Genomic DNA, 24,803 nt, shown 5'->3' on the forward strand with positions numbered 1-24,803 from the left:
GATGATAAAGTTCTTGGGAATTACAAGGTTTATCTTCCCATGTAGGTATGTAAATAGTTTAACCTTAATGAATATTTTTTAATTTCTCTTTCCTGTTTATCTTTTTATGCTTTTCTTGAGTTTTGTATTTGAGAGTCAAATTTTCTATTCAGCTCTGGTCTTTTCATCAGAAATATTTGAAAATCCTCTATTTCATTGAATAATTGTTTTCCGCCCTAAAGCAGTGATGAGTAAACTATTCCCCACAGGCCATCCAGGCTGCAGTTTGCCTGTCACTGCCTTAAGCAATTCCCTAATCACTACGCCCCCACATCCAGATGTAGTGATTAGAGAATTGCTTAAGGCAGTGATGGGCAAACTATGGCCTGGATCTGGCTGAGGGGAATAGTTTGCCCATCACTGCCTTAAAGGATTATGCTCAGTTTTGCTGGTGAAGTAATTCCTGGTTGAAGTCTTAGCTCAGTGATGGTGAACCTATGGCACACAGGTGCCAAAGATGACATGCAGAGCACTCTGTGGGGATGCGGCTGCCCCACCCCCAAAGTTTGTTACTAGAAAAGCAGAGGGACTCAAGCAGAGCTTCTTCCTTCCCCCTCTCCACTGCACCTGATGACATTTTTTCACATCATCAGTCCCTCTGCCCAGCAGCCCAATGGGAGCACACTGGGGGGTAAAGTGGGCAGCTCACAGGTGCCTGAGCTGGAGCAGAGCACTTGGACCACTCCTCTCCCACCTCTACACTTGCTGAAGCCATTCCTCACTTCACCCAAGCCTCCACCCAGCAGGCCAATGGGAGTACTTTTTCCCTCTCCATGAGGGGTAAGAAGTGAGGGCATGCCTAGCACTAGATCTGGGGTGGGGGCAGGGCCTGGTATTCTGTTTCTAAAAGGTCTGCCATTATCACTGTCCTAGCTCCTTTGCCCTCTGGAATATCAGATTCCAGGCTTTCTGGTTCTTTAATGTAGAAGTAGCTAAATCTTTTGTTATTTTGACTGTAGCTCCATGATATTTGAATTGTTTCTTTTTTGGCTACCTGCAATATTTTCTTCATGACTTGATATTCTGGATTGTGGATATAATACTTCTGGAATTTATCCTTTTGAGATCTCTTTCAGGAGAAGATTGGTAGATTCTTTCCATTTCTATTTTACCTTCTGAATCTATAATATCAGGACAGTTTTTTCGTGATAATTTCTTGAAAGATGTCTAAGCTCTTTTTTTGATCTTTTCAAATTCCAGGTCAGTTGTTTTTCCAATGAGATATTTCACATTTTGTTCTATTGTTTCATTCTTTTGACTCATTTTGATTGCTTCTTGATATTTTATGGAGTCATTTGCTTCCATTTGTCCAATTCTAATTTTTAAAGACATGATTTTGAGTGAGCTTTTGTACCTCCTTTTCCATTTAGCCAATTCTACTTTGTAAATAATTCTTTCCCTCAGTGAATTTATGTACCTCTTTTTCCAAAGGGCCAATTCTGCCTGTTAAAGAGTTCTCTTTATTGCATTTTTGTATATTTTTTTCCCAGTTGACTACCTCTGCTTCTTATGGAATTTTTTTCAGTGGACTTCTGTGCCTCTTTTACAAATTGGCCTATTCTGTTTTTTAAGGTACTAATTTCTTAAGATTTTTTTGGTGCCTCCTCTGATTCCTTTTTCATGATTTTCCTGTATCACTCTCATTTCTTTTCCCAATTTCTCTTCTACCTCTCTTATTTGATTTTTAAAATCATTTTTCACCTCCTCTACAAATTCTTTTGGGGCTTGAGAACAATTCATATTTTCTTGGAGGCTTTGAATGCAACAGAATTTGAGTTTGTTGCTTTCTTCTGAGTTTGGGTTTTGGTCTTCTACATCACAAAAACAACTTTCTATGTAGTTTCTTTTTTTTTTAAATTTGTTCATTTTCCAGCCTTTTCCTTTTCTTTTAACTTAAAAAACTCTTAAAATTAGGCTCTGTTCCTGGTGAGTTCTCCACCACCACATCATGCTTTTCTCCTGATCAATAAACAATTTATTCAAAAATATTCAAAGCAGCACAATTTGTAATTTTAAAAGTTAGAAATTAGTGAATTGCTGAAAATTTGTGAATTGAGGGCACTTCTAACTATAAATAGATGATCCTGTGATTTTAGAAATCTTCACCAGCAATGAAATATTATTGGACCATAAATAACAAACATGAAGAATTCACAAAAACATGGGAAGACATGAAATCAAAATAAAGAAAGTAAACCCAAAATACAAACGTACTGCAACTACTTATAAAAAATAAGGCATTAAATGGCAACAAAACTTAAGCTAAACACAATGAGCACTATTCCTATCTTGTCAGTGCCACAAATTTTACCTTTTTGTGTGTATATATGGACAAAAGGATGATAGATGTGGATAATTCCCACCTTTTTATTGTTTTGATTAAATGTTTTTAAGAATTGTACTTCAACAAGAATTTATCAATAAGAAATGAAAAAAAATATGAGTTTCTCCCCTCCAAAAATTATCTCAATCCTTGATTCTAGACTTTAAAATCATAGCTCAAATTCTACTTTTATTTGGTATTTATTTACCTCAATCCATTCCAGCAATAATTCTAGCCCTATTTACTCCTTTTTTTTAAAATCTACATACTGGGGGGCAGCTGGGTAGCTCAATGGATTGAGAGTCAGGTCTAGAGACGGGAGGTCCTAGGTTCAAATCTGGCCTCAGACACTTCCCAGCTGTATGACCCTGGGCAAGTCATTTGACCCCCATTGCCCACCCTTACCACTCTTCTACCTAGGAGCCAATACACAGAAGCTTAGGGCTTAAAATAAACAAACAAACAAACAAATAAATAAATGACATTTAAAAAAATCTACATACTGTATATTACATGTCTGATCTGATCCCCTATTAAGACTATAACCTCCAATAGATTGGAATTGTATCTTGAAGAAACAGTCCATTGTAGTGTAAAGAGTGCTAGATCTGAAATCATAGGACCTGGATTCTGTTCTGCTACTGTGTAATCTTAGCCTACTTATCTCAGTTCAGAGAATTGGGCTAAAATAGATGACCTCTAAAGTCCTTTTCAGCTTGAAATCTTATGATCCTATTTTTTAATACAAATGTTAGGTGAAACCATTAATTTGTATAAGATGGCATCAGTACTGATTGGGTACTAAGTACTTTGAATGTAAGCTTCTTGCAAGTAGGGACTGCTTTTACTTTTTACTTTTTATCCCAATGCCTGGTACATCTTAGGCACTTATTAAAGGTTTATTCTTTTGACTGATTGAAAAGATCCCTATCTTCATATCATGAAAGCGATCTAGTAATAATGAAAGTATGAATTTGGAACAGAATTAACTTAAGGTTTTAAGATTTAGTCTTCAAGGGTAATTAATTACTGAAACTTTATTTTTTAAATACTACTTCAAACACTACTATATATTAGACTTCATATTTAAATAGAATATAACCAGAAAGTATACAAAAACCGATCATGTATTTGAGCATAAAACTCTCATAAATGCAAAAAAGTGGAAATATTAAATGCAGATCATAATGTAATAAAAATTACATTTACTAAAAGGCCATGGAAGCATAAGATTAAAAATTAATTGAAAACTAAATAATCTAATCCTAAAGAATGAATGAATCAAGGAACAAATCATAGAAACAATAATTTCATTAAAGAGAATGGCAACAATGAGAAACATATCAAACTTTATGGGAAGCAGCCAAAACGTAAGAGAAAATATGTATCTTTAAACACCTACATCAATAAAATAGAGAAAGAGCAGATCAATGAATTGAACATGCAACTTAAAAAAAAAAAACTAGGAAAAAAAACAAATTAAAAATCCTCAATTAAACATTAAATTGGAAGTTCTGAAAATCAAAGAGATAGTAATAAAACTGGGGAAAAACATCAAACAAATGAAACTAGGACCTGGTTTTATGGGGAGGGATGGAAGGGATCAATAACCTAAACCATTGATTAACTTGATTTTTTAAAAATTAAGAAGAAAACTCAATTACCATAAAAAATGAAAAGGATAAATTTACCACTAATGAAGAGGAAATTAAAGCAATTATTAGGAGCTATTGTGCTCAATTATGTGCCAATAAATCTGACAATCTAAGTGAAATGGATGAATATTTATAAAAATACAAATTGCCCAGATTAACAGAAGAGGAAATAGAATACTTAATTTGATCTTAGAAAAAGAAATTGAACAAGTCATCAGCAAACTTCCTAAGAAAAAATTCCCAGCACCAGATGGATTCACAATTACATTCTACCAACCATTTAAAGAACAATTAATTCCAATACCATGTAAACTCTTTGGGAAAATCGGCAAAAAGGAGTTCTAGCAAATTCCTTTTATTACACAAATATGGTGATGATACCTACACCAGGAAGAGTGAAAACTGAAAGAAAATTATAGACCAACTTCCCTAATACACATTGATAAGAAAAAATTTAAAATAAAATACTAGCACAGAGATTACAGCAAAATATCACAAAGATACATTACTACTGGATAGTATTTGTACCAGGAATGCAGGGCTAAATCACTATTAGTTAAACTATCAGCATAATTGATCATATCAATAACAAAATTAACAAAAAATCATATTATCTCAATAGAAGCAGAAAAAACTTTTTGACAAAATACAACACTCATTCCTACTAAAAACCCTAGAAAGCAAAGGAATAAATGGAGCTTTACTTAAAATAATAAGTAGTACTTATCTAAAACCACAAGTAAGCATTATCTGTATCCTAACAGAATCAGGAATGAAGCAACGATATTTATTATCAACACTATTATTCAATACTGTACTGAAAATGCCAGATAGAGCAATAAGAAAAATAAATCGAGGAAATTAGAAAAGGTAATGAGGAAACAAAATTATTCTTTGCATATGATGTGATGGCAACATTTTAGAGAATCAACAAAAAAATTAGCTGAAATAACAAACAACTTTAGCAAAGTTGCAAGATATAAAATAAACCCACATAAAGAATCATTATTTCCATATATTACCCAAAGAGTCCAAAAGCAAAAGACAGAGAGAGAAAAGTCATTTAAAATCACTATAAACAGGGCAGCTCAGTGGATAGATTCAGACCTAGAGACAGGAGTTCAAATCTGGCCTCTGTTACTTGATAGCTATGTGACCAAGGGCAAATCACTTAATCTTAATTGGCTAGCCCTTTCCACTCTTCTACCTATTTGGCATTGATTCAAAGAGAGAAGGTAAGGGTTTTTAAAAATACAATATAAAACGCTTGGGACTCTACCCATCAAGACAAGCCTAGGAATTATATAAACACAATTACAAAACATTTTTCATACAAATAAAGTCAGATCTGAACTGGAAAATTATTAATTTCTCATGAATAATCTAAGCCAATATAATAAAAATGACAATTTTACCTAGATCAAATTACTTATTCAGCTCCATACCAATTGAAATATCAAAAGATTTCTTAAAGAGCTAGAAAAAAATAAAAACAAAATTTAGAAGGTCAAAATATTAAGGGAATTAATGGAGGGAAAAATGTGAAGAAAGATGGCCTAACATTACCAGATCTCACTGTATTACAAAATGGTCATCATCAAAACAATTTGGTACTGGCTCAGAAATAAAGTAGTGCATCAGTGGAATAGAATGCGTACAAAATACATAGCAGGAAATGACCACATCAACCTAATGTTTGATAAATGCAAGGATCCCAGCTTTTGGGATTCACTATCTAATAAAAAAACAGCTGGGAAAACTGGAAAGCAATTTGGCAGAAACTAGGTATAAACCAACATCTCATACCATATATCAAAATACAAACAAAATAAGTACACGATTTAGACATAAAGGGTAATAATATAAGCAAATTAAAGAAACATGGACATATGTCAGATCCATAATAAAAGGGAAGAACTGATAACCAAATAAAAAAAGCATTATCAGATGCAAAATGGATCAATTTTGATTATATAAAATTTAAAAGTTTTTATACAAAACAAATGCAGGCAAGGTGAGAAGAAGAAAACGGGGGAAAAATTTTATGGCAAGTTTCTCTGATAAAGGCCCCATTTCTCAAATATATAGAAAAGTGAGTCAAATTTAAAAACTCCAAGTCATTCCCCAATGGATAACTGGCAATTTTCAAAAGAAGAAATCAAAATGATATATAATCACATGAAAAAAATGCTCCAAATCACTATTAAGTAAAGAAAACAAATTAAAACAATTCTGAAGTGCTACTTCACACCTATCAGATTGAGTAAAATTACAGAAAAGGAAAATGACATGTTGGAGGAGATGTGGGAAATATGGGATTAATAATGTACTATTGGTGCAGTTTGTAAACTGATCCAGTCATTCTGGAAAACAATTTGGAACTATTTCCAAAAGGCTATAAAATTGTGCATTTCAAATCTTTTGAACTAGCAATACCAGTACTAGGTCTAAATCCCAATGAGATCAAAAAAAGATAAAGGAAAAGGATCTATACCTACAAAAATATTTATAGCAAGTATTTTCCTGGTTACAAGAAATGTAACCAGAAAGGTGCCCATCAATTGAGAAATGGTTGAACAAAATGTGATATGTGATTGTGATGGAATACTACTGATGAAATGATGGGCAGAATGTTTTCAGAAAAACTTGGAAAATACTTATATGAACTGATACAAAGTAAAGTAAACAGAACCAGGAGACTTTTGTACACAATAATAGCAATACTGTACAAAGATCATTTGTGAATGATTATCTATTCTCAACAACAAAGATCTAAGACAATGTGAAGGATGTTATGATAAAAAATGCAATCCACCTTCAGAGAAAGAACTGATGGAGACTGAAGGCAAGGTCAAAGCATACTATTTTTTACATTTTTTTTTGGTCTCTGTTTTCTTTCAGGACATGACTAATGTGGAAATGTTCTGTATGACTATACATGCATAATCTTTATTAAATTGCTTGCCTTTTCAATGAGAGGAAAGGGAAGGGAGAGAATTTAGAACTCAATTTTAAAAACAAATGTTAGTTTTTACATGTAATTGGAAAAAGTATATAAAAAAGAAAAAATCTTCTAAAATGTAGAATGTAAACACAAATATGTTTTCATTTGGTTCAGTATTAGGAAGTGATATATTTCAATTCATATTCGTAGCAAATGTATCTGCAAAACAATTGCAATAAAATTCTGTTAAAAAAACATACAATTCTAAGGTAGGGTTTCAGAATTCCTTTTTGAGTCTTTTTGTGTTTCAGAACCCAGATGAACTATCTTAATTTATGCCAAGATTTTTAGGAAATTAAAAGCTGGATGAGAATTCAATAGACTAGGATTTGTTCCAACTTCTTATAATGCAGAATCCCCTACTATTACTATTGTAGTCCCAGAGAAGATAGTTATCTTTTGGGTTAAAAAAAAAAATCCAAGAACCAAACCAACAATATTTAAAAAGAACTGTACATGTAATAGGAAGACATTATTTTTTAAGTAAAAAGACCTAGAGTTTTCATTCTCGCATCACACTTGCAAGCTATGCAACCTTAAATAACTGTTTGGTTTCCTCACCTGCAAAATAAACAATAGCTAACATTTATACATCAATTTACATGTTATTGTATCCTCATAATTCTTGAGAAATAGGTTGCTATTGTTATTTCCATTTTACAGATAAGGAAACTAAGGCAAACAAATGTTAAGTAAATTCCCCATGGTCACACACCTAGTAAATATCTGAGGAAGGATTAGAAAAAACTTTCAGTTTCCAAATCTAGTATTCTATTAACTATATCACTAAACCCAGTATTTGACACTTTATAAGCGGCAAAGAACCATAAAATTGCATGTTATTGTAACCCTACCGCCATGCACTGAAGACATTTGACTATTTACTGAAAGTGAACTTAAAAAAATAATACTCTAATTCCATGCAAATTTGCTACTCAGAAGGCTAGGGATTGGCAATAATAACAATAAAAATAATTTCATATAGCACTAGTACTAAGTACTTTACTAATATTTCTCACATCAACCTTAGGAGTAGGTATTATTATAAACCCCATTTTACATGAGGAAATCCAAGCAAACAGAAGTTAAATGACTTGCCTCAGGTCACAAAGATATTAAGTGTCAGGCTGCATTTAAACTCAAATCTTCCTGACTCAAGCCCCAGCACTCCATCTACTATGCCATCTAGGTTTTACCTGACTTATTTTATCAGTGGTATACAGGTAATTCCAGGATGAGTATATTGCCTCTGAAAATGCAAAACAAAACAAACAAACAAAAAAACAACAACCAGCATTTAAAAATTCTGCTTTCAAATGCAAAGAAAATTCACTCTCCTTTACATCCTTCCCACTTCTCCTGATCTTAGTATTTTCCCTCTAAAACTGCACCCCAACTTATTTCTGTATATATCTTGTTTGTATGTTGTCTTCCCCATTAGACTATGAGCTCCTTGAGAGTAGGAACTGTTTTTGCCTTTCTTGGAATCCCCAGGCTGACCCTGAGTAGGCAATCAATAGACACTAGGTGTGACTTGAAAAGACAAACAGATCAGCTTTGACAATAATCTACTGAATATAGTATATCCTTTTTTTAAAACCCTTATCTTCCACTTTAGAACCAACAGTAAGTATTGATTCCAAGGCAGAAGAGTGGTAAGGGCTAGGGAGTTAAGTGACTTGCCCAGGGTCACATAGCTGGGAAGTGTCTGAGGCCAGATTTGAATTTAGGACCTCCCATCTTTAGGCCTGGCTCTCAATCCACTGAGTTACCCAGTGCCCCCATAGTATAAACTTTTAAGAAAAAAGAGGGGCTTCTCAATGGCACAGTGAATAGTGTCAGGAGGATCTGGGGTTCAAATCTGACCTTAGAAGCTGCCTGGAATAGTAAGGTGTAAGAAGATGAGGCTTTGAAAAATAACATTTTGCATTTTCTCCTGGAGACAAAAAAAAAGCCACTGGAGTTTGAGTAGGGGCAGAGATATGATCAGGCCTGTGCTTTGGAAAAAATCACCTTAATGGCTGAATGGAAGATTCAGTGGAATGGGGAAGAGTTGACAAAGGCAAACTCACCAGCAGACTACTGAAACAATCCAGGTATAAAATGATGAGGGCCTGTATCAAGCTGGTGGCAGTGTCGAGGAGAGAAGGGGCACGGGGAACATTCCAGAGATGTTACAAAAGTGAAATTAGACAGGCCTTACAGCTTGAATATGGGGGTAGGAGATATCAAGTAATCCAGTTTGACTCCTAGGTTCCAGCCTGAGAATCTGGGAAGAAAAATATGTTGCCCTCTATAGTAATGGGGGTAGGGGGATAAGGGTTTACAGGGAAAGATAATTGTTTTGGACATAGAATTGTCCCTCACTACATTGTGGTTCACTTATCAGCCTCACTGTATGGAGGGTTTTTTCAAAATATATATCTAATTCTGTATTATGGAGTTATACTTATTGCAGCACACTATTGGCTGATGAAAGGAAAGGTGACCAACCACAGCACTGTGTTCTGTATCCTGGGAGCTGATTGGCTCAGTGACTGTAAGTTAATAAGAGTGGGAAGGGTTTATAAAGCCTTAAAATATAAATATATGTAATAAAATAAAATAACCGCTACTTGGCGGATTTTCACCTATTGAGGAGGTCTCTGGAATGTAACTCCCACAATAGGTGGGGGAATCACTGTATTGACTTTAAGATGTCCACTAGACATTCAGATTGAGAAGTCTGAAAAGAAGTTGAATGTGTGAGATTGAAACCTGAATAGAGACTGGAGCAGGATAGATGGATTTGAAAATCATCAGCAAAGAGATAGTGATTTAAAGTGGAGCTAAATGAGAACATAAAGTGAACTAGTAACAGAGGAGAAAGAGAAGAGGGTCCAGGACAGAACCCTGAGGGATACCTATGATTAGAAGGCATAATATAGAGAAAGACCCAGCCAAGGAGATGGAGAAGCAGCAGTCAAATAGGTAGAATAAAAACCAGGAGAGTGGTGTATCAAAACCTAAAGAGAGAGTGGACAAGGGTCAAAGGCTGAAGAGATCTCAAGGAAAAAGAGAACTGAAAAAAGGCCACTAGATTTGGCAACTAAGAGCAGTTTCAAAGGAATAAAGTTGGAAGCCAGATTTAAGGAGTTAAGAAGGGAGTGAGAGGAGAAAAAGTGGAGACACCTATCTAAGAGTTCAGCTACAAAGGGAAGAGTTAAAGGTCAATAGTTAGCAGGAATGGAAGGATCAAGTGAGGATTTTTTTCAGAATGAGAGACATGAACATGTTTGTAGGCAACAGAAAATGAGCCCATTGAGAGACTGAAAATGAATGAAAGAGTGGGGATAAAAGAGTGAGCAGTCTGTTGAAATATATAAAATGGAATGAGATCACTTCAACAGGTAGGGGTTAGCCTTCATATGGAGGAAGGCCACTTCATCATGTTAGATGAGATGGAGGAAAAGAAAGTGGCAGAAGGCACTGGAGTAATAAAGAGGAAGATAGGAGGGAGTTCGCATCAAAAAGCCTCATTTTTGGGGGGCACAAATATGATACAAGGATTTCAGCTGAGACAGTAGAGGAGGTATATGAAGGGAACCCCCGTCCCAGGATCATGCATTTGGGTCAGACCTGCATCCCTGCACTCAAAGCATGGTTCACAGGTCAGTGACACTTGCCCTGGAAAGGAGTGGGATATCGATCTGGGGTAAAAGGGAAAAAATAAAAGAGGTGGTTCCAGGAAGTGGGCTCTTTATTTGTTTGGGTGCACGGTGAAAGGAAGGTGGCTGAAGGAGTCATGTGAAGAAATAATCACATGGTTAGTTTAGAATAGATTTTTCTCTCTCTGCCTTCTCTTATTCAAGTAAATATTAATAAACTCTATGAAAATTAAGGACCAGGGTTCAGTTATAACAGAGGGGAGGAATCCACGGTAGGTTCAAGGAGTGATGAAAACTTCTAGAAGAACCACAGTGGAGAGAGGGGTAGTGAGGTGATAAGAGAGGCATAGCAAGATTGCCTAGCAGCAATTATAGAACGTAAATTTATGGACCCAAAGGTTATGTAATTTTCTTCACTTTCAATAGGTAGCATGTAAATATGAAGGGCATAACTGATAATATATATAAGGAGGATAGATTCAAATAAGGAGTATCCATGTAGTTGGTTCACCAAAGAATTAAGACAAAGAAGTAGCCAATGCAGGAGAGGAAACAGGGGGGCCAAAAGATTATAGGTCCCAGTAAGGAGGAAAAGTAGTGTTATATAAGAGAAGGAAGAGTGATAAAACACCAAAGGATAATAAGGGGATTTCAGAATTCTTGAACATGGGTACGGTACATTCGTGGATGATGGGAAGATCAAAGGTATGATTATAAAGGTCACGTGTGGCTGAGGTGAGGTGGAAGGTGAGCAGATTGAGGAAGTGAATGATCAGGGTATTTGAGAGAATCAATACCCTGGTATGTTAAGTATTATCAAGTTCCCTAGGATAAAGGCAGAAGTTGGGGAGGAGAGAAAATCTGTAAGCCAGGTACCAAATTAATTGAAGACAGAACAGAGTGACCTAGGGATCTATAGACAACAGAGACCAAGACTCTGATAGGGTGTTAGCTATAAAAAGCATGAACTTCAAGAGGAAGAGCAGGTACTAAGTAATAGAGGAATGAGAAAAACCCTGGAGTGGCAATGGGGAGCAAGCAGTATTCTAACTCCACAGTCTCACCAGTGAGCTAGAGAAAATGAATACAGATGCAGGCAAAATTGTAAAGGTTGACCAGAGAGGCTGCCATACACCATTATCCTTCCAGTTATTCCCCAAGTCTAATGTCTACTCTAAAAAAATCTAACTGCACACAGACAGTTGTTTGATCAGTGGCTCCCACATCAATGATTCTTTTCAAGTCTGTAAAATATAGTCGATTTCATTGTTTGTAATGGTATGCATTGCTCGTCATATCTAATATCTTCTTATTTTCTCAAAGAAAGCATTCATTGACATAGGAATATTAGACTTCTGTAAACCTTGCAAGTCTTCAGCCTCTCTTTCATTCCTTATTCCCAATCTGTTTTCAAATATGCTTCCTCACTACCTATTCCCATGTAAACAAAATCAGTTTATTACTGTAATTTTTGACATCGTTTAGTTATGTCTAACTTTGTGACTCAATGGACCATATCATACCAATACTAACTGTGGAGTTTTCTTGGCAAAGAGGTCAAAGTGGTTTGCCACTTCCTTCTCCAGTGGATTAAGGCAAACAGAGGTCAAGTGACTTGCCCTAAGTCCCAGAGCTAGTAAGTGCCTGAGGCTGAATTTGAATTTAGGTCTTATTGACTCTGAATCCAAACACTCTATCCACAGTGCCATCTAGATGCCTCTTCTATTCCACTATCCTAGCTTTAAGCTCATTGTTCAGTGGTAGAGCATATTCTTAAAAACTTGTTATATTTTGTTTTGTCATTTGATATCAGGGACTATCATATTTGATATTATTGTACTATAAAATGAGTATGGGTAACATCTTGATCTTAAAGACTTGATCAATAAAAGTTTCCATTTTTTCCTCTGGTTTTCTTTTCCCATGTGCTTGTTAAATTAGCCATTGTATAATTTTATAAATCTTCATCTTAGATTTTAAAATCAGGAAAGAATAAAAAAGATTAAATAAAAGTTTACCTTTGCTTATGATTATACCTTATTTCTAATCCTAGTAATAGTTTTCTCAAATCACCAGCAGAATAATTTTAAGATTTTACAACAGTTAAGTGCCTGCTTTCTGATTCTTTAAGAAAACAACAAACCTCTCAAAAAATTATTATTCTTTCAGTCATGAAGTTGAGACCCAGAAAGTTTTAACTGTTTTGGTTGTACTTCATAATAAAACAATTTTGTTTTTGAAACATTAAAGACTTTTAAGTTAGGAACATACTAGGTACTCACAAGAGAATATTTTTTCAAAGGATAAAAATATAACACTGTGGTCCTTAACAGGAAAATACTTCTAATAGTTTTTTTAATTAACAAAAGTACTCCTTCTTTAGCCTCCAAAAGTTATGACCCTGAATTAAGATGATGGGAATGGAAATGGTAAAGAAGAAATAAAGGCATAAGAGTTAGAATCAAATTTTCAGCAAAATTGATGAACATCAATAATGAAATGCAATTCAGATTGTTTTACCTTTAAAAAATTAGCTTAAAAGGGCTTGGAAGCAGCAAAAGAAGTCAACTGACAAAGTTGCCAAATTTTAGGCAACTTTACTGAAAATGCACATGAGAGGAAAACAATATATACACATACACACACTTTCATTTATTCAATGGCCTATTCATATGGTAAATGGAGCATGCAATAGTGTCCTAAGTGACTCAAGAGACAGCTTCTAGGTTATATTCTTGCTTAATTTGTTAGTGTAATGACTTTACACTTCCTAAAAAATTTCTGAAACCTCTATTTAAAGAATTTGACAGTAAGTTATATAATTATAGCTGCATAGCTAAAAGTGGGCAAGTCTTGAATAGAGAAATCTGCTCCCACCTGAGAAGCAACACAGGTCAGGAAGGGTGTCTGGGTTCAACCTATAATACTAATTAATTCTCTGACTCAGTTTTCTCATCTTAAAAATGGGAAGAGTAAGATTTATATACTGATAACATTAAAGCATTTCTGTGAGGAAGGTGCTTTATAAACCTTAAACCACTACATATGTATGAGTAATTACAAAAAAATTTTCTGAAGTCTCTTCTCTCTTAAAATACAGTGTGTACCAAGGGGAAAATATGTTCTCCAAAGTTAAGAAAAATATACAACTACCTCGGAGATGGCTTAAGGGCAGTACTGCTAAAGGGGATGAGGCAAAGAGCATTCAAGATTCTTTTAAACATTGATAATCTCTAGAAAAGTTTACCTTCCCTCCTAAAAAAAATATTGCCCCCCTCCCAATAGTACACTGATGTGGAAAAAAAAAAAACCAAACAAATACAATGGTGGAAGAGATCAGATTTTTAAAAAAATTAAAATTGGATCAATACTAAATTCTCACAACAATCAATCAAAATACCTCTAACTAACAAGACAGTAAAATCCAGAAACAAATTAAGATTAACAGCATTTTTATTATTTATGAAAAGAGTATTAACATGTGCTGGCTCATTCACAAAAGCAGCCATCTTTTGGAAATGGACCTGAGATAACCTCCGAATGAGAAAAATCTGTTTCAATCCAACTGGATAAGAACTATCAAACTGGAACAGAACTGTTTAAGGCAAAATTGGCCAAAGGCCTAGCTAAATTTTCTGGTGACCCACATCTTTCCCTTGGCATTTCACTAGCTATATATTTGTGTCTGAAAGGGGGAAAATGAAAGCATGAAAACGAACATTTCAAGTGACAGTTTCAAATAATATTTGACCTTGGGGAAAAAATTACTTGAGAATTTGCCCACACACATAGAACAAACACCCTTCTCTCCACCATTACAATCCTATTTCATATTCTTTAATATGCCTTTTAAAATAGATAAAGAAAATAAAAATAAAAACCATCTTAGGATTTCCACAAAACTCTCTTTTCTATTAGTAACACTAATTGTCAGTTAATAAGTAACTATTCCCAAATATAAGAGAAAAATCTAAATCATTTCTGAAGTGTGAAAATTTCAAATGGCTCAAGTTAACAAGTTAACATGCTAGGCACTGTGATAAGGACTGGGACATACAAAGAAAGGTAAAAACAATTTCTGCACTCAAGTTCATATTCTAATTTAATAGACCACATGCAAATAAATAACTATGTACATACAAGATATATGCAAGATAAATTAAAGAAAAAAATTTTCCTCAAATTGCCTCTAATATAAATCCAAATAAAAACTTAAAAGAAGTCAAGAAAAGTTTAGGCAAAACATGAATATCAAACTCTTCTTGGAATCTGAGGTATTTTTCAGTGTGTATTTTTATTGTTATTTCATCTAGATATAGTCATTCTAACATTTATTAAGCATAAATCAATACTATGTGGGAGGGGGTGAGTAGCAAAGAAAAGGCGAGACATAAAGATACATATGAGTTTTTGTTTGTTTGTTTGTTTTTTTTAATAAACCCTTGTACTTCGGTGTATTGTCTCATAAGTGGAAGATTGGTAAGGGTGGGCAATGGGGGTCAAGTGACTTGCCCAGGGTCACACAGCTGGGAAGTGGCTGAGGCCGGGTTTGAACCTAGGACCTCCTGTCTCTAGGCCTGACTCTCACTCCACTGAGCTACCCAGCTGCCCCCTACATATGAGTTTTTATGAAAAGGATAAAAAGGAAAGCAATCTTCTGGGATACTGATTCACAGTGAACACTACATTAAAATAGTGTTTTCCCCACCTTGTGAATTAAAATTCGCCCTTAATTAAAAGAAATCAAGTTGTAAAAGTATGAAACCTAGTCAATCATTGTAGTAATTGTTACATAAAACATCTCAAATGATGAAATACTATGCCCAAAGGCCTTTAAAAGACTGTCTGCCTTTTAATCCAGATTTAAATCCACTGCTGGGTTTATACCCCAAAGAGATCATAAGGAAAAACACTTGTACAAAAATATTTGTAGCCGCACTCTTGGTGGTGGCAAAAAATTGGAAAATGAGGGGATGCCCTTTGATTGAGGAATGATTGAACAAATTGTGGTATCTGATGCTGATGGAATACTATTGTGCCCAAAGGAATAATGAACTGGAGGAATTCCATGTGAACTGGAATGACCTTCAGGAATTGATGCAGACTGAAAGGAGCAGAACTAGTAGAACCTTATACACAGAGACTGATATACTGTGGCACAATTGAATGTAATGAACTTCTCTACTAGCAGCAATGCAATGATCCAGGATTCTGAGGGGCTTATGAGAAAGAATGCAATCCACATCCAAAGAAGGAACTGTGGCAGTAGAAATACGGAAGAAAAACAACTCTTTGATCACATGGGCCGATGGGGATATGATTGGGGATGTAGACTCAAAGGTATTAATAATATGGAAATAGGTCTTGAACAACGACACATGTAAAACCCAGTGGAATTGCTCATTGGCTATGGGAAGGGGTTGGGAGGAGGGAAGTGAAAGAATATGACAATGAATATTACAAGGAAAGAATTTTCCATGTAACCATGGAAAAATATTCTAAATTAATTAATTAAATAAGAAATTTCAAATTAAAGAAAAAAATCTTGTTCCAGGAATAAGAAAATAGTCTGGCAAAGCAAACTAATATCTCACAAGAAACAAGAAGAGTCTACACTTCAATTTTTTGATGGCTGCATAGGAAAATTTTTTTTTTTAAACCCTTACCTTCGGTCTTGGAGTCAATACTGTGTATTGGCTCCAAGGCAGAAGAGTGGTAAGGGTAGGCAATGGGAGTCAAGTGACTTGCCCAGGGTCACACAGCTGGGAAGTGTCTGAGGTCACATTTGAACCTAGGACCTCCTGTCTCTAGGCCTGGCTCTCAATCCACTGAACTACCCAGCTGCCCCCGCTGCATAGGATTTTAAAACCCTTAAGGTTTGGGTTTTTTTAAGTCATAGAAAAATTTCAGCAGCTGGGTGGCTCAGTGGATTAAGAGCCAAACATAGAGATGGGAGGTCTTGGGTTCAAATCTAGCCTCAGACACATCCTGGCTGTGTGACCCTGGGTATCACTTATCACAATCACCTAACCCTTACCTTTACAGAGTATTGATTCTAAGATAGGAGTGTGGGGTGTGGGTGTGCAGGTGTTTTTAAAGAAAAAGAAAATACCTAACACATTTTTTTTAAACCCTTACTTTCCATCTTGGAGTCAATACTGTGTATTGGCTCCAAGGCAGAAGAGTGGTAAGGGTAGGCAATGGGGGCCCCTACCTAACACATTTTAAAATACATCCTATGAAGAAATACCTTCAAAAAGGCTACCCACATTTTCTTACTGCCATTTGAGAAATTGTCTTGAAAAAGTCTGACATCAACCCAGATGTTCCTATTAGTTTTTAATATTCTGAGGTTAGGACATTTTTTGATTTCCTTCCTTTTTCTGTTCTTCTTTGCATATAGATTTTTTTTTGTTGTTTATTTCATTCAAAATTTTTTAAATGAAACTTTTTTTAAGGAGATTAAAAAAATTATTTCTGACAGGTCCTAGCCAACTCTAAAACTGGGTCCACTAAAGATTCCCAATGACCTTCATCTGTACCTTGGTCCTCTAAACCTCCTATTTAGATATCTACAGCTTCTGAACTGCTAAAAATTATTTAAATTATCTGATTTTCATTCCAAGTACTCTACTTCTTATTCATCCACAAATTACAACTTTAGTATAACTAAATAAATTAATTTCATCATCTGAGATGTTTTATTTACAATTACTACAATAACTGACTAGGTTTCATGTCTTAGGGCCAGCCTGTAACTAGAAACTACCTACTAAAGCCCACAACAGTATTATCCTGTTCACCTTGATCGAAATAGGCTAAGCTAATTCAATTCTACATGCTGTTTCCTTACTCCATTTGATTAAAATTTGCTTTAAAAAGAAAATACTTTATGCTTACATTTAATTTTTTTCAAATTACTTTCTTCTGTTCTCCATTTCATCTTCATACTAATGTGCAGTACAATAAAGTATTACCCCCTTTCAAACGGACAGATAGGGAAGGGTACAGAATATTAGCAAGGTTATAAAGCTAACTTCTCAACAATGGTCAGAGAACCAGGAATAGAACACAGATCTCCAGTCTTCCATCATCTTTCAAACGAATAAGGATATCCTCATTTTCAAGGTCTATTTTTATTCTATCAAGTAAAAAGAAATATTTCATATCTTTCAAACCTATTGAAGAACTGGCAAACTTTTCTGAACAAAATTCACATAGTGATCTTGTTGCAAATCCTAAGAGAAATTTCACCTTGCAGCACTGTTTTAGAAAAATGAATCAAAGCTCAAATAGTTTACTAGGTTAGCAAACTGGAAAAAAAAAGTATGCTTGATAACAAGGAAGGCAAAGATTCCACTATTAATTTAATCTATTTAATTAATCCAATTTATAGTTCTTCTAACCACTTTTGGTCCCTCCCTTTTATTTTTTAAATTAGGCATTTGCTATATTAAACATCTTGCCAAATGATCCAGAAATCAAGAAGGCCTTTAATCACTACTACACTGGTTCCTTAAAGTAAACACTTTGCTCCAGCTTTAGGTAGTTTAAACTGAGAATTAAATGAACTCTGCAAATCAGGTACCTTTTATTTTGAGGTATGAGATTTCTAGCTCAAAGAATAAATACTTTGATACTTTCAGAATAAGTCAACTATCCAAACATGTCGTCCAAGTATGCCATACAAGGAGAATTCATTCTACCAATTTATTCCAATATTTGTCATATTCCTTGGAGGCTGAAAACTTAAGATAGTAGGCAACAATATTGAAATAAGAGACAAAAGAGCTTTATGTAAATGAAGTTTACAAACAGAGAACAAGACGTAGTGGATAAAGGGCTGATTTTGGCTTCAGGAATATGTAAGCTTAAGTTCCGACTCTGACCCAAAGCAATTGTATAACCCTAAACAAGTTGACATTTAACCTTTCAAGGCTCCTAGACAACAAAGGTTATAAATTACAAAAATTACAAAAAGGTGCCTAATCTACTTTGGTGGAGGGCTTTGATACACTCGGAGTTCCCTATATACTGACAAAATTGCTGGGCCAGGACCAAAGAAATGTCTTGGCATTATTATCAGTTTACTCCATAATTCAATTTAAACATCTTCAGCCAGTATCTAGAACATATAGGAACTTAATAAATGCTTGTCGATTCACATTTATTAAGCCCTTATTACTTACAAACCCCTCAAAAACGAATCTCCTGAACATCGATCATTTAAGTCAAATGTTCTAAACTTGTTTTCCACTACTACTTCCATAAGCTGTGTGAGTCTCAAAGAACTGAACTCAAATTAACAATAACTGTGAATATTTCCAGAAGAAAGAGAATAAGGTGCAATGAATTTTAAACAAAACAGCTTGATCAAACCAGAAACCAGGTAAATTAATCTGGCAAGAGATGTCTAAATTAGTGTGTACAGTTAAAATTCAAAGGCAGTTTAATGACAGAATCGCTCATAATTTCTATTAAATGTGTATATATAACTTGCAAGGCATTCTTCAGAAACTTCTTTTAAAGTATTTAACTCAAACACATGGGAAACAGCATGGATTAATGACTAGAATGTTGAATTAAAGAGTCAAGAGACCTGAATTTGAATCTCACATCAGTCCTATACATTGTGGGTAAGATTTTGAATCATAGGTTAAATAGATGACCATGAGGTGCCTTCCAAATCAAACATGCAACTGTGTAATCACAGGGAAGTGACAACCTCTCTCTCTCTGCCTCCATTTCCTCTATTTTTTTTAAAGGCTTGTGAGGAAAGCACTTAGTTATTACCCTACCTAACAATAGGTCATGTCTTCCATGAAGATATTTTGAACCAACTTTTCACAAGTAATTATCACACTCACTGCTTTATCTTTAACATGCTAAAAGGCCCTTTACCATATCAGCAGCCCCATGATTCTGTCAGGGGAAAGGATATCACCACCAACAGATCAGATCATTCATTAAAATTTCCCCTGTCCTTTAGAAAAGCACATACGGTTATTGGTTGGAATGGAAAAAACAGAAGTAATTTTAAATATAGTAAAACAAACAGAATTCACATACTTTCTAGTGAGAAGGGGAAAAGATTTTAAGTCCAGAAGTCACAAAGGCCTAAAGAACATTCCTTCATCTTTGGGTGTGACATACAGGAGAGGCTATAAAAGTAAACTCCGATACTTCCTCCAGGGTGCCCAAAAGACACTCAGACTACCAGGTAATTAAATGCAATTTCAGGTTAGGAATCTCCAAATTCCCAGAAGATAGAAATAAGTCCACGAAAAAGTCCCTCCCCCGAAAAAAGAATAGGAAAAAAGTCTCTATCTGGTGTGCCTAGAGTATTACCAAATGGGGTAAAAAGGGTCTGTGTTCCTAGTTTGTTTGCTTTTGCCTGGGGTAGGAATCAAACCTATAACAGGACCCTAGGAAGAGAACGGGAGACAGAGTTTTTAGAAACTGCGCAGCAACAGGGGCCCCGGGAAACCTGAGAAGGTGAAGCTGAGTACAAGTCTGGTCAGTAACCCAAGGAGCCCCAAGAGAAGCCCCTGAGGGCCCTGCCTAGAGGGGACACGCGGGGGCCAGAGGCTGCCGGGGCGCCCAGCTCGAGCGGACCGAGGGGAAGGGAGGGAGGAGGTGGGCGGGGCGGGTGGCAGCCAAGGGCCCGGCTCACCTTTAAAGAAGCGGAGAGCCAGGCCGTACAGCTCCTCCAGGCCGAAGCCCCAGAACTCCTCCAGGGACAGAGTGTTGTCCGCCACTGTCACCCGGGACGAGGCCGGGACAGCCGCCGGGACCGGGCCCTTGGCCGCCGCCTCCTTCTCCCCCGCTTCTCGCCGCCTCTCAGACGCTGCCTCGGGCCCAGACCCGACCGGGGACGGCGACAACAGCGGAGCCCCGTCGGCGCTGGGCCGCTCCTCTGGGTCAGGGCTTAGCGTGAGGCCATCGATGGAGACCTCGAGCCGCTCCGCGCTCAGCACCCCCGCCATATCGGGCTGCGCCTCCTCTGCTGCGGACAGGCGGCGGCCACGTATCTATTTCCTGCTGCCCTCTGACCTCCGCCGGCCCACAGCGGAACTTCCGGGAGGAGAAGCAGTAGGAAGGACAGGTCTGAGTTACTCCGCCCTCAAGGACGTTCCTTTCACTCAGGCTCCGCCTCTTCGACGTCTCCTTCCCCTCCCTACTCCAGTCCCGTCCCTTTGGGAGGGCAAAATGTACGGGACTGTCCTTGTTATCGACCCGTAGCCCCTACGTGGCAAATCTTTCTGTTTGGTTCTTTTCCTTTGACCACACCTGACTCTTCTGTTTGATATTTAAAGCCTGTCAGAACTTGGTCCCTCGGGTCCCAGAGGGCTTCTCCATAACCAATGCCTTCATACGCAGGATGTCTTCTATTGCCCCTGCTTCCAGGAATCCCTAATTCCATTCAAGGTCTACTAAGATCCCCAACCCACAGCCTACATTATCATGCTTTTCCTGATCTCTCTAATCTCTAGTTCTGTCCCCCATTATCCCAAAGGAAATTTCTTTCTATTAACTTTATTTGTTGTGTACATATTGTGCCCCACCCAGCCCAGCAAATTCTAAACTCTGATGATGACTTTTCACTTTTTTATCTTTATATTCCAGTGCCAGGAACATTATTTGATACATGTTTCTTGATTTGAATTGCCATCAGGTCCACGAAGTGTCATTCCCTCTTCTCTGGGACTATCAGTGGGCCCTCTAGTCCAAGCCTTGCCTTGAGCTCTGTAAATCCCTACATCTGTCAACCCAGCATTTCTTCCTTTAGCATCCCCTGCCTGCAGAGTTTGGCCCATTTTCCTACCCCCTCTCTTCTCTTCTTTGGGAAGCTTACCCATTTTCATGGTTTCAGCTCCCTGTTCAATGTACATTTCTCCCAAATCCTTGTTTTTGGTCCTTCTCTCAGTTCTGTTTACTCCATTTGTAAAATGAGGTTTTAGAAGGTCCAACTCAACACCTATGATAGTAGGACCTCTAGCTGCATATAGAAATCATTCTTCTTCTTGTCACCTTTACTTACAGCTAAGCATGTCCAAAACTGAGCTTATTCCTTCTAACCCTTTCCTTTCCCTAACTTCTCTAATTCTTTTAATGGCATTGCTCTCCTAGTCACTGAGACTCAATCATTCTATTCTTCCTTCTCCCCTACCTTCTACACAATGGAGCCAAGCCTAAGCGTGATCAAGGAAGGCACAACACAAACTATAAACCAGATGAAACAAAGGATATTTTTTAAAACATTTATTAATATTTATTTTTTAGAAAAGTTAACATGGTTACATAATTCATGCTCTTACTTTCCCCTTCACCCTCCCCAGCTTCCACCCCCCCACCATGGCCTATTGCACATTTCCACTGGTTTTAACATGTGTCCTTGATCAAGACCTATTTCCAAATTGTTGATAGTTGCATTGGTGTGGTAGTTTCAAGTCTACATCCCCAATCATGTCCACCTCAACCCATGCTTTCAAGCAGTTGTTTTTCTTCTGTTTCCACTCCTGTAGTTCTTCCTCTGAATGTGGGTAGCATTCTTTTCCATAAATCCCTCAGAATTGTCCTGGGTCATTGCATTGCTGCTGGAACAGAAGTCCATTACATTCTATTTTACCACAATGTATTGGTCTCTGTGTACAATGTTCTCCTAGCTCTGCTCCTCTCACTCTGCATCAATTCCTGGAGGTCATTCCAGTTCACATGGAATTCCTCCAGTTTATTATTCCTTTGAGCACAATAGTATTCCATCACCAGCATATACCACAATTTGTTCAGCCATTCCCCAATTGAAGGGCATCCCCTCATTTTCCAGTTTTTTGCCACCACAAAAAGCGTGTCTATAAATATTTTCGTACAAGTCCGAAACAAAGGATATTTTTTAAAATGCAAATATTTTCAACAACAGAAAATTAAGTTATTCTTAGTATATTCCCCAAGAAGATTCAGCCCTGAAATTCATACCTCATCAGTATTCTCTGCCTTGGCATCCATTATATTGAATGGAAAGTAGAGATCAACTCCCAGAACCCTTATTTAGGAGGGCACCCATCTCTTTCTTTTCTACCCTATTGAATGTTCTAGATTCTCAACATGCCTCCACAAGGGTACCTTCCCTCCTGTTCTTCCATTTTCTTCTGTGTGTTGTCTTCACTCATTAGATTGTAAGCTCATTGAGGGCAAGGACCATTTTTTTCCTATATGAATTTCCAGCTCTCAGCACCGTGCCTAGCATATAGTAAGCATCTAATAAATGTTTAGTGACTCTCATTTTTGACAAATATTTATCTGTCATAAGCCAAATTGAATGTGTTACTATGATTGTTTTCTATAAAGCAATAACCCACAAGAATTCAATATTCAAATAGAGCATAATCTTGACTTGGTCCCATAAACTGATCAATGGTCAAATTTGTATTGCTTCTACCTCCAATTCTATCTCTTGCATTCATTCATTTTTTTCCTTTTCTACTATTATATTTGACCTGAATTATCGAGCTCTCAATAAGAATTTGTTAAATGTCTAATAATGGGCTCAGTACTATACTAGGCAGCAGGGATACAAGAACAAAAATAAAAGTCCTCACTCTCAAAGAGCTTGCCTGATAAGAAGATGATATGTAAATAACTAAGCATGTTCAAGATATAAACAGTGTAGGCAGAATGGAATCTGAAAAGGGAAGGAACTAAGAAATAGGAAGGAGAAGAGATTGGGAAAGGCCTCCTGTAGTTGGTGGGACTTGAACTAAATCTTGAGGGAGTCTAGGAAAAAGTAGAGGTGCGGAGACAAAGCAGTCTAGCATAAAGAACAACTAGTGCAAAGACAAAGAAACCAAATATGAAGGGTCTCATGCAAGGAACAGTAAATCAGCCAATGTCACTGGATTGCAGAGTATCTGGACAGGACTAAAGTATAAGAAAACTGGATAAGTAGGAAGGAGTCAAGTTATGAAGAGCTTTAAATACCAAAGAGAGGCATATATATTTGATCATGGAAGTAATTGGGAGCCACTGGAGCTAACTGAGTGGGGCAATGACATGGTAAGACTTGTGTTTTAGAAGAGTATGCTAGAGACAATGAAGAGGCTCAGTGGATAGAGAGCTAGCCCTGGAGACAGGAGATCCTGGGTTCAAATCTGACCTCATATATTAACTAGCTGGAAGTCTCAACCTCAGTGGCCTAGATCTTTTGCCTTGGAACTAATACTTAGTATAGATTCTAAGACAAAAGGTAAGGGTTTTTGAAAGAAAAGAAAAGTGATCCTAATAAAGTATTTAAATAATTAAATTCAACAAGCATTTCTTGAAAATATAAGACATGGACCCAACATTTGCGGAGATAATCCTTTATTTCTATGTCCTTTTCATTTACTACAGTGCTCTGCACATATTGTTATTCAGTCATTTCAGTTGTGCCCAATTCTTTGTAACCCAATTTGGGGTTTTCTTGGCAGAGATACTGGAGTGGTTTGTCTTTTCCTTCTCCAGCTCATTTTACAAATTAGAAAACTGAAAGAAACAGAGTTAAGTGACTTGTCCAGTCACATAGCTAGTAAGTCTCTGAAGTCAGCTTTGAACTCAGAAAGATGAGATTCCCTGACTTCGGGCCCAGCACTTTATCCTCTGTGCCACCTAGCTGTCCTGACACATATGATGCACTTGAATACTTGCATAATTTTATTTTATTTATTTTTTTAAACCCTTACCTTCCATCTTGGAGTCAATACTGTGTATTGGCTCCAAGGTAGAAGAGTGGTAAGGGTAGGCAATGGGGGTCAAGTGACTTGCCCAGGGTCACACAGCTGGGAAGTGTCTGAGGCCGGATTTGAACCCAGGATTTCCCATCTCTAGGCCTGGCTCTCAATCCACTGAACTACCCAGCTGCCCCCAATACTTGCCTAATTTAAGTAAATTGGAGACAAGAAGATTTTGGGGTAGTGTACATCTGGTAGCAACAAAAGCATATTAAGGGGGGAGGAACATATTAAAATGTCTGACTCAATATTGTGAGCAACGAGTGGGGCCTGGGAAACAAGCCTGGAGGTACCTAAGCACCTCGTACTAATTTCCAAGAGTTACGTTTACCAAACCATTCCTTTTCCAAGCACTGCCCATGATTTCGG

At 36.7% G+C, this 24,803-nt stretch overlaps 1 protein-coding gene across 2 annotated transcripts in view; it reads right to left on the minus strand.

Moving 5' to 3' along the window:
* ACBD3 (acyl-CoA binding domain containing 3) overlaps nt 1–20,691 on the minus strand; it is a 50,630-nt gene extending 29,939 nt beyond the window's left edge. For both annotated transcript variants that reach the window (XM_044676565.1, XM_044676564.1), the window contains exon 1: nt 20,342–20,691. In XM_044676565.1, the coding sequence (XP_044532500.1) occupies nt 20,342–20,654 (313 nt within the window). In that variant the 5' untranslated portion in view covers nt 20,655–20,691. The remainder of the gene's footprint in view (nt 1–20,341) is intronic.
* Between the last annotated feature and the right edge of the window lie 4,112 nt (nt 20,692–24,803).

This window comes from Gracilinanus agilis, chromosome 4 (genome assembly GCF_016433145.1).
Source record: "Gracilinanus agilis isolate LMUSP501 chromosome 4, AgileGrace, whole genome shotgun sequence".
In the NCBI taxonomy this organism is placed as follows: Eukaryota; Metazoa; Chordata; class Mammalia; order Didelphimorphia; family Didelphidae; genus Gracilinanus; species Gracilinanus agilis.